General features: G+C 32.9%; 1 protein-coding gene across 1 annotated transcript; it reads right to left on the bottom strand.

The window, feature by feature from the left end:
- Positions 1 to 8,195: 8,195 nt before the first annotated feature.
- LOC142520978 (protein TUNICAMYCIN INDUCED 1) lies at positions 8,196 to 11,007 on the bottom strand. Its single transcript, XM_075624148.1, has 3 exons — positions 10,655 to 11,007; positions 9,937 to 10,248; positions 8,196 to 9,120 (listed from the first exon to the last, which is right to left on the bottom strand). The coding sequence occupies exons 1-3, from the start codon at positions 10,826 to 10,828 to the stop codon at positions 8,374 to 8,376; spliced, it is 1,233 nt and encodes a 410-aa protein (XP_075480263.1). The 5' UTR covers positions 10,829 to 11,007; the 3' UTR covers positions 8,196 to 8,373.
- Positions 11,008 to 11,955: the final 948 nt, after the last annotated feature.

Below are 11,955 nucleotides of genomic sequence, written 5' to 3'. Positions count from 1 at the left end.
GAGAAAAATAACCTAAGTAAATCTTGAAAAATCATCAATAATTATCAAGTTGTATTTCATTCTCCCTAAACTCGTGACTGGTATAGGACCAACAAGATCCATGTGCAATAGTTTTAAGCATCTGGAAAAAGATTTACTACCTTGTTTTTAAAGGAAGATCTTACTTGTTTACCAAACTGGCATGCTGAACAAAATGTATCTTTTGAAAATCGATCTTAGGGAGACCAGTTACAAGATCATGGTTATTCAGATGAGCTATGGATTTGAAATTTAAGTTGTTCAACATTTTATGCCACATCCAGTTCTTGAAAGAGTTTGAAGCTACAAAGCAAACTAGTGCATGAGGTTGATTAGTCTAACTTATTTTGTAAGTATTACCACGTCGATTACCAGTTATGATGATGTCATCAGTTGAGTTCTTAACTGTGCAGGTGTGCTTGTTGAACTGAACTAATAAATTATTATCACATAACTGACTAATGCTAATAAAGTTATATTTTAGATTGTCATTGAGTAGGACATCATTAATAACAATATTACCATGGATAAACTTACACTTACCCACATTTCTACCTTTTGAGTTGTCTTTAAAACTGATGTTTGGACCAGAATCAGCTGGGATAGCAAATCAGCATCTCCTATCATATGTTTAGAGCATCCATTGTCCAGATACCAAATTGATTCTTTTGTTGATGTTCCTGTTACCTGCAATCACTCACAATGAATAATTTTGGTACTCACATCTATTTTGGTCTAAAACTGATTAGTTCTTTAGGAACCCAGACTTGGACCAGTTTAATTGAATTTCCAGTTGTTGTGCTCCAGATGATTTTTTCCGGCTTGTGTGTGCTCGATGTGTTGTGTGCAGATGAATCAATATGATTTTTAATCTTTTTCAATTGGTTGTTCATCTGATATCTTTTCTGAAAAGGTTTATTGTTATAATAATTGGAATAGTCACTCTTAGAGTTCTGATTTTTATAGCGGAACCGTTTATGTTTCCAGCTTCGCGAATCATTTGAATTCGTAGGGCTATATCTGATTCCATACTTCTTAGCCTTGTTCTTGTTTTCAATCGGCTGCTCAACTGGTTTACTTGGTTCTGAGGGTTCATGTACCATAGATGATTCTACAAAGTGAATATATTTTCCTTTGCACGTATTCAACTTTTGCATAGTATCACTAGTAGAAGATTCATCTTTGCTTTTAGAGCCTAAACCAGTTTTATCAATAACTGATTTCTGTAAATCTTGTATTTTAGTCAATGTGACTGATGAATTATTCCAGGCTCGAATCAGATCAGTTTGTCTTGTATTTTCAAGTTTTAACTGCTGAATCAAATATTGGTTCTCAATCATTTCAGCCTTGTGCTTAGCAATATCCCTTTTTAAACTCAACAATTCAACTGATTCATAAATTTCAGTTTTATTGTCTAGGGGATCAGTTTGCTTTGCATTGGCCTTTACAAATGACAGAGCAAGCTTATGATACTCATTTACCATGTCGTGGAGTGTTGAAATAAGTTCTTCCCGAATAAAATCAATTGAACTCAAATCAAGTACCTATTCACTGTTTGACTCCAGTTCTATGTCATCAGTCATTCAACACTATGCTTCATCTTCATCACTGGAGCTGCTCAATCTCTCAGAATATGATTCGTCACTATCAGTTTCTGCCCATTGGATTTGCTTTCTTCAGCTATCAGGACTTCATGCTTCTTTTTTAATGATCTTTTATCATCTTTATCTCTTCTTCTATGCTCAAATGGCTTCTTTCCTATTTCAGTTGAATGTCGACTGTTCTTCTTTAGCTTAGTACAACCAGCAATAAAGTGTCCACTTTTGCCACAGTTGTAGCAAACATTTGGTTCTTCTTTAGAGATGTTCCTGTGATATTGTCCTTGAAATGAGCCTTGATTCCTTCTCATGAATCTTCCAAACTTCTTGACGAACAGTGACATAGCATCATTGCTTAGCTGTTCTACAGACTTTTCAGTTGAACCAATTGGTTCAGATTTAAGGCGCTGAGAACAGTTGTGACTGGTGGAGTCGATGGTTCTCTTTCTCTCATTTGTAGTTCAAATTCATATGCCTTGAGATCTGCAAATAGATCGTGTAACTCCACTTTGTTGAGATATTTTGTTCTCTCATTACCATTGTTTTCACATCCCATTCTTTAGGAAGTCCACGGACCACTTTCAACGCAACTTCTTTATCTGAATACACATTCCCTAGTGCATTCCATTCATTTATGATGTTGATGACTCGTTCATAGATTCTCCAGTCTTCATTTTTATGTTATTAAACTTTTGTACTGCGACTGAGAGTTTGTTTTCCTTTGTTTGCTTATTGCCCTCACACTGCTGAATCATCTTTTCCCAAATTTCTTTGGCAGTCTTGCACATCTTTATTTTGCTGAAGGTATTTTTGTCCAATGTTTTGTACAAAGTATCCTTGGCCACATTATCCAAATTTGCTTTCTTTTTGTCTTCAACTGTCCACTCTTCACATGGTTATTCGATACGATGAGGTGCTCCATCAGTTAGAGCAATAGTTGTGTCAGCTTTCATAATCTTCATTGGTCCGTCAGTTATAACGTACCACATATTGTCATCTTTTGCAACTAAATGAGCCTACATTCTGATTTTTCAATCATCGAATTCTTCTCTTGAGAACATAGAAATTTTGTTGAATGAAGACATGGTGATCAGACGTATGAATAGAAATATTCAAAAACAAGATTGAAACCTCTCTGATACCACTTGTTAGTATCAGTTATAAGAGTCTAAGTGTTTAGAAGGGGGGTTGAATAAACACTTAAATATATTTGACTTTTTTTCAATAAAGGTGAATCAGTTTAGTAATAAACTGAGTTCAAGAATCTTGTTGTCAATGTCGACCAGTTAACTAGTATAAGTACAGAAATAAAATGACTGGCATATTGAATACTCAAGAAATTGCTGAAATAAAGAACACAAAAGATTTTACGGATGTTCAGAGACTTCAAATGCTCCTACGTCACCCCTTCTATCACAAATATATGATATTATTTAAAAGACTTTGATTGATTACAGAAATTGTAATAACCCACTTCAATTTGGTCTTAACACTGTCAAACTGAAATTCTTAGTATCTTTAAATTTATTAGTATACAACTGATTTTCTTATCTCAGCACAACTGATCTTACGAGATCGAATACAACAATGTAATGTGCTATCGCTTTTGCTCAGATGATAGCCTGAAACCTATGAATACTTCTGTGAGTTTTTCTGTCTGAATATCATAGCTGAACTTATAAGCTTGAATTCAAAAGTTACTCAGAATATTTTTTTCGCAAAAAATTTCTTCTCTCAGCTGAACTTCACGGCTATTTATAGACTTTTCTTCCAATGGTAACATTGAATGCATTTAAATGACTTATATCCATTGATTTGTCCTTTCTAAGTGTGTCAACATTCTTCTGACTATAGTACACTGTGGCATTATGATTTGCAGCGCTCCCATTACGAGTTAAAGTATGATTTTGTACCAATTGTCGGTTGTTGGCTACGCTCTTAACTGATCACGCGTTAAACTGATTATTAGTTGACTATATAGCCGATCAGTTGATTTGTATGTATAACTGATCAGTCTTAACTGATAGTTCAGTTATCTATACATATTCAGATAGCTTCGATCAGTTTGATTGTCTACGATTATTCAGCGCATTAATTATCAGTTCGGACAACTTCAGTTTAAGATCAAATTAATTCAGTTGAGTTGATCAGTTCTGCATTCTTCAAAAGCTTTATTTGTCAAACTCCGAAATTATAATTCCAACATATATTATATTAAATTATATTTTATTTAAATAAAAAATGAAAATTTAAGTCGATTGAATTCAATTCATAAATTGAATTCATTCAGACGGGGAAAAAAACACAAAGGAGAGAGGAGAAGTAGATAAGATTTTGGATTTTCTTTTTAACTTTGCGATTTATCGGTTTATCAAATAGAAAAACCGACTTCAGTTTTGGAATCTAGATACGAGGTCTTTGATTAGAGGTATAAATTTTATATTTTTTGTGATGTTTGAAATTTGTCGATTTCTGGAATAAATCTGATAAATTGTTAAATAATACAGAAATTGAAGATTGTTAGATAGAATATGATTTTAACGGAGAATAGAACATTGTAGTAGTGTTATTTTGAATTATTCTCAATTTATTATAATTAGAGATTTTAATCGTTGAATTGAAACTTTGAGAGTTGTTTATCAGTTGTTATTAATTCTGATTATATATTCGAAGTTTACGAATTATAGACTACCTTCTGATATGAATTTTTCGTATTTTATTGAATGTTTTAATATAGCATATTAATTAAATGTAACTGATTATAATGTATTTGATGTTAGTATCGTGAATTAAATACATCGGAATATTAATTGTTGAACGATGAAGATGTATAATTGAGTTTTATATTTTATTGAAATTAATTGTTGTTGGACTATTTAATGTTGTATATTAATGCTTTTATGATTGTGTTGATACGGTGATAATGATATGATAATTGTTGTTAAATTATGTAGACACGTCACAAGCCTTAGGATTAAAGAAGTAACCTGATTTTATATATATACTCGATTATAAGGTACGTGTTGACGTACGAGCATATGTAGTTATTATTTAGTATTGATAAATACTATTATGTTGAACGATAGTAAATCATAAGAAATTGATGATTTGATATTATATATGTTCTTGTTTATTATTGTTGATGTTGCTGGCTACCGGTGATTGGGCAGCGATTTGTTTTTGTTGTCGCTGTAGTAGGAGAGCGACGTTTTGAAGATTTTGTTGTCGCCAGAGTTAGGGTGCGACGTTTTCTTGATGTTGATGATGTAGTGACAATATTGTTGTTGCTGGAGTAGGGGTATGACATATCGTTGTTGTTGTTTGTCGAGTGGAATGAGACTGATGTTTGTTGATATTGTTGTTGGATTGGTTGTCTTGAAACAATGAAGGAACTATTCTTGTTATGATATCAGTTATATCTCATATTGTTAATATAACTGTTATGTATTACGATGATTATTATTGTGTATGCTCATCCTTCGGGGCTGTTTTTGTTGGAAAAGTTACATGACTATACCGTGAGACACGATAAAGGTGAATGACTAGGTGTGTCGAGTCAAAGAAGTCATGTAGTTGATAGTGGATAGATACAATATAACTCATTGTCTTATTTGAGTTGTATGTATGTACTTATTATACTGTTTTTGCTACACTGATGTAAATAGTATGATGATTGTATTATTTTGATCATATATGCATTATATTATTACATCATTAAAAAGAAATTTTTTATACATATGATATCACATATTGACGAGGTTTGGGGAGCCACCATGTTTCTTTTCTTGCTATTTTTTTTATCTTTGGGGAATTAGTTCTTGTATTATACTATATATAAAATAAATATGAAGAATATTATGGTCTCAAAAATTACCAATTGAGAATCCCTTACTACATATTGTCATACACATTTAAATTTAATAAATAATATCTTAATATTGAGTATTACTCAAATTAACCATTAACAATTCTTTCACTTCTTCCTTTTATTAAAATCCAAGAGCATCCAAATAACAATGTAAGCACACAAATATAATTAAAATTATTACTTTAAAAAAAATTCTATTTATTTATTTAGAAACTAAAAGAGTATAATCATACCTATATTTTAAAACAACCATAGTCACTATTTATTGTTAATTATGATCAAGAACCTGGAAAAGACCATGAAACCCACAAATTTTCAACATGTAATACACATGCATTTTTTTAGTATATATATAGTATAATAATTATTACTCATCTTTCACCTTTGTATATTTATATATGTATGTATGTATGTATGTATGTATCAGAAACAGAAACAGCCTCACACGGGGTGATGAGGAATGTATACGCTCCGAGTGACAGTGGCAAGAATAGTTATGCTAGGTGGTCTGCTCATTCCTCTGCTAGTTGACCAGCGAACTCATAAATGATTTCTTGAAATAAAGTGAGTACTCCATCGACATACATCGCATATATTTATTGGTTTCATTTCCATGTTCATACACTAATACAATTAGTGCCATGATCATCCACACACAAAATGATAACCACCCCCCAAGAAGTGAGTAATAACTTAGTGTGGTATGACCAAAACTGAAAAATATATATTGAAGGGAAATAATTTCCATATTAAATTGATTTTCCTAATATTATCTGTTACTTGATGATTTGATTGAATATAATATTTAATTATGGTTTTGCTTTTCTAGATAATTATGTTAAGATTTTATTGTGATATAATATCTTCCTTAAGTCTAATTTCATTCTTGATAAGATTATGTGAAATATTGGATTTGACTTTTCTAGATATTATATTTATGATAAAGATCTTGAAGATATTATATTATTGATTTAACTCTTGGTTTCTTTATTTTGTAGATTTCCTTGTGAGATGGAGTGAATTATAAATAAGAGAGATGAAGATTAAAAAGAAATGAGAGAGTTTTAGTGGAGGAGTTCACGTGTAGGATTTTCGTGGAGGTGATTTTCTTGGGAGCTTAAAAGAAAGAATTTTCGTGGGAAAAATTCAGAGAGTTTGTGTGTAGAATTTTCGTGGAGTCGAAGTGTTTTTCGTGGGAAGTTTTCGTGAAGAGTTTTCACGTGAGAAGATTTTCTTGGAGTTTTTAGTGAGAGTTTTTCTTGCGGCTTCTTCCTCTCGGTCAATATTCACTCATGTGTGCACGTTCAGAATTTCAGAGAAAACCTTATTCAAGAGACGTGCTGTGATTTAAAGAGTTGTGATAGGGTGTTGCTGTGAATGTTGAGAATATCTGCGGACAACATCTGGGAAGAAGTTGGCCGAAGATTGCTTTCTCGTGGATCTGTTTTTTTCTACCAACACGTTTTGCTTTCTTATTTTGTTTTACCCTGGTTATTTGTTTTAGAAAGCTTTATTTTTCTCAAAGGGTTGAGAAAATTGATTTTCGTGAAAATCACTAGTGATAGGTTTTTGTAAACGATTTGGTTTTCTAGTGATTAATTTTTGTCATAAGGCAATACTTGTGCAAATTTAATCTAGTCGATCTATTTATTTAAACTGAATTTGTGTTACAAAATATGATATTCCGCTGCATGTTGTCCGAGATGTTGTAACATCTGGCACAACATTTAATTCTAATTAAACACGAATTTACTATTTTGGACAAAATAATCCTAACATATATGAATGAATGATACATGGATACATGTATGTTCATGTCCAAATTTCATGCAAGGATAATCGGAATCAAATGCAATGATATCAAGCAGATAAGTTGTATCAAATGCTCAAGCAAATCAGGCAAAGCAGTACTAACTACTACGTCAGTGTAAGACCACTTCTCCATCAACCAGCTAAACATGTACCTTACCAAGGATTTCAAACATATTGTGTCTTTTCAGCCTACATCATCTATCAGCGATGTCAAGTTCTATATCATCCCAAAATCACCTCGAATCCACACACTATATCCAAAGATCAGCAATGGAGTCGAGGCTCAATATGAAATGCAATGTCATGCATCGAACTTAACATACCTTCTAAATTCTTGAACACCAACAAATAAAATGAGCCAACGTAAATTTGATTACACATTAAAACAAAAATTACACACCCATCGTAATTAACAAATTTTTAAAAAGATTTTGCATCAGCTTTGATGTTGAAATATTAGCTTAAAAACTCGCATTTTTAATATAATTTTTTCCAACCATAGTTGATGGAAGTTCACAAGACATGCCATTAGGTTTAAGGTTCGACGAGGTTATGCCGTCGCGCCTCGACATGAGGTTAGACGATCCTTGATAAAGCTAGCAGAACAATGAAGCACTAGTCTTGGTGCACTTTAAAGGCTCAAGGCCACTTTTAAACCCACCTTCATTGTAGAGATGGTAAATACATGATGATGGAAGTGCAGGATATCGAATATTCATTTTTCATTCATAATCTAAGAATATATGTTATGTAATTTTTAACAATTTATGAAGTACATAATACATTATATATGATGAAATTTTCTTCAAGTATTTAAATTTTAGCATATAATTCTAGGGAGCTTCACCTCAGTAAAGCATGTGTCTAGACTCTAGATTTAGTGCAAGCAACTAACTAGAGGCGAGAGGCAATATTTCATCACTCTACCAACTTTTACCAACTTTTATGATGATGTATCATTGTAATTTTACAGAACAAAGTAAGAAATGTTTGAGCAGATCATTTAGGTATACATGCAGCAAGTGCTATCATACACAAGAAATAAAAATTGGCTTCATTGCAAACAAGACTGACTTTCTACCATTTTACATCAAGGGTTAGTGCCTCGGGAGAGACGAGCATTGAGGGCAACTTTGTAAATGAAAGATTCGATAACAAACTACTCCATGCAAATGAATCTGCGTCGACAAAGGGTCTGATCCTCTTGATCACTACGGGTTTCAGGATCACGCCTTCCATTCTTGCTGCAACATCATACAAGGCACGCTCAACAGTAGGCCTCGTTCTCCAGTCGGCTAAAGTATTCCAATATGTATCATTACTTCTGATCCCTCTTTCCAGTTCCAAATGGAAGTGAATTATGGCTGATGCTCTGATTCTTGCCTTGAGAGATCCCAAAGAAGAAATGGGATTGGGTTTTAAGTTGAGATAGCTCCTCAATATTCTTTCAAGAAACGCTATTCTAATGCTCAAAGATCTAGAAGGATGCCTCGATTTCTCATAGTTTGGCCAGATGTAGCATTTATTAGATAATAATTTGATTGCATTTACGGAGGAAAAGATGACCTTGATATGTGCAGAAGGTTGTCGATCTCTGTATGCAACAACAGAAGCAGATCCAATAATACGTATGGTTGGTAAAGCTGAGCATGAATCAGACCAAATAGATTCAACCCCGTTCCCTTTCCTATAGGTGAAACTACCATATAAAAGTTGATTACGGTTAGAAGTAAGAAATATGGAAATTTCTTCGGCACTTTTCACTTCTAAACTGATGCCTTCACCAACTGATATTCGCCTTAGACCAGAGTGTGAAGTGTTTGACTGCAATACAGTAGCGATAAAACAAACTAATTACAAACACTTTCAACATAGATACATTCAGATTTCAGGACCAATTTATGGTAGCGTTTTCAAATGTTAGGTCCAAATTTACTTGGATAGCCCCAAATGTATTATAAATATGATTCAGAACACCTGATCTAGATGATAGAAAACGTAAATTGAACCAAACCACTAAAGCCCATAAATAATTGTCTCCTACAACAAGAGGTGGCAATATTCAATCACCGCTGTATGCCAGAAAATCATAAGTTGGCTTCTATTGGCCTTGTGATATATCATACTTCAAAAGAATATATACTGCTATTTGGAAGTTTAAACAATAATCCTAGTAATAGCACAACTAGTCAATAAATTGGAAAACTCATCGATCACTTGCTTCATATCAAACTCGTATGTGGATTTTGATGACACTGTCAAGACCAAAACAAATTAACTTCAGAATGCAGACACCTGGAACAGAGGGTCTTACACCCCATCATTTAAGAGAAGAGTCATCAAAGATCTAATGATTGGTTCATGCATTATCATAACTCAAAAACAAACACCTCCAGCATCACAAAACAATGAAGAGATAATGATCAAGCCTAACGATTCCATGATTAAATTTTTTCCCTCCAAATCTATGCTGGGTTTGGACTCCACAACACGCCACTGGCTAAACATTACATGGTAGAGATAAATGCACGTGAACACCAAGGTCAATCAATAGCTTTAAAATCAAGAATTAAACATTTTTCCAAATTACCAAATCACCTGTCAAAAAGAAAGTAACGCCAAGATGGAAAACAAATATACCGGTAATGTTACTGAAAGCTGATCATCATCTCCCATAACCTGTAACTCGAAAGGACCCTCAATTTTAAAACTATCAATTACAGCCTCTGACCCAATTTTCTTAGCCAAATACTCAAAGTCTGATGATACATTCAATTTCTTCCATTCCGAAGGCTGCTCATGCATCTTAAGAACAATTTCACTCTTCCCAACTCGAACACGAAACTCATATCTCGGAACTATATCATACTTGGCTTTCTTTACTTTCAATTCTGATACCCGAATGTCCTCCAATGCCCATTTCTCCTTAATAGTAATAGCATTCAAAACATTCTGAAATTAAACGACATAAAAGTAATTAATTGGCAGGAAAGAATCAGAAATCGATGATATCCCCACTCTTGAATTGAAATATTGAATGTAGCCATCCTCACATCCGCATTCAATGCACCGAATATCTCATCAAATTATTATGACTAATAACAGTAGTAACAATAAATAACCCACTAAAAAATATACACTAAGAATCTCACACTAGGACGGACCAGCCGGGAGCCTATGGGGTCATACGAGAATCATTTCCTTTAAAAAGTTTCCAGGCCATGCGATAAATCCCATAGTTCGAATATATAACCAGTGTAAAAAGTAACTCGCACTAATTTAAGGGAAATGAACTAAATCAGTAGGAGCAATCATCACGAAGAAATGAAGAGATATACATTCAAGATTTTAAAGTGACCTGTAAAAAATGAGTGGGCTGGGGGCTGAGCTGCGATTCATGGATGGCTGTTACTCTCGGAAAGAGGAAGTGGGAGAGGTTGAAGGGTGGTGGCGGAGGGATGATTGATGAGTGAATCAGCCAAAGGGTTTGGAGGATAATACACAAAATCAGCGTGAAATTTCGGCTGACCATCGTATTCGGTGAAGTCCACAAGAAAGAACAGCAACTGAGAAATCCACTCGACAGCGGTGCACGGCGGCGAAGGACGGAGGTAGAGGGGGTGAGATCGTCGGTTATCTGATTTCGACGGAGTAATTTGACATTTGGTTTCTGTGCGTGGGAAATTTCGTTGAAAAAGGATGGGTTGCAATTTTTTTTAATTGAGAAAACAAGATAAATTTAATTTTTATTTTTAGATATATATATATATTTCAAATAAGTACATCTTTTGTGAGACGGTCTCATGAATCTTTATCTGTGGGACGGATCAATCCTACCGATATTCACAATGAAAAGTAATACTTTTTCATTGATGATCGAAATAAGAGACTTGTCTCACAAAATACGACCCATGAGACCGTCTCACACAAGTTTTTGTCATTTCAAATATATGACTTAAGTAAAAAAAAAAAAAAAAAACTATACAAAATTAGTAATATTTTAGATCACTATTTTATAAAAATCATGCATATAAATTTGTTCGAGTATTTATAACATAGAATGAACGTGAATATACAAAATTAATAATATTTTAGATATCAATTTTATAAAAATCAGGCATATAAATGTGTTCGAGTATTTATAATATAGAGTGAACGTGCTTGATTTTTTAAAAAATAGAAGACATGTTCGTCTATTAATATTTTTCGAGTTTTTTTATGTTTTTTAATTTTTTTACAACCTAGATTGATGTAATCAGATATCAATGTTGAGATAAAATTAAGATACAATCTATGAAAGATATAATTAATACACGTAAAATTAGATGAACAAACTTAAGAATAAAGACTTTCTATAAAAATAATTAATTATCATAATTTTTTTATCTATTTTAAAATAATTGAAGTACCTTAATTAGTTATAAATATTTAAATAGAATCATAGTTTAATAAATAAATAAATAATTACTTCGATGAATTAAATTGCGGAACGTAATGTAATTCAATCTAATATACATATCAGTATAAAAGTACAAGTCTTGTACAACAATCAAACTCAAACTAAGGTTCAACAACTAAATGTCAAGTGCTGAATCCTATCTACAGCAACGTCAAAGTTCGTAGTCTCCAGTCTAATCACGATCTCTCATCATCTCCTCG

Source organism: Primulina tabacum, chromosome 12 (assembly GCF_025594145.1).
Source record: "Primulina tabacum isolate GXHZ01 chromosome 12, ASM2559414v2, whole genome shotgun sequence".
Taxonomy (NCBI): domain Eukaryota; kingdom Viridiplantae; phylum Streptophyta; class Magnoliopsida; order Lamiales; family Gesneriaceae; genus Primulina; species Primulina tabacum.
Note: the sequence above shows the minus strand (reverse complement) of the source record. Positions and strands in the feature narration are given on the sequence as shown.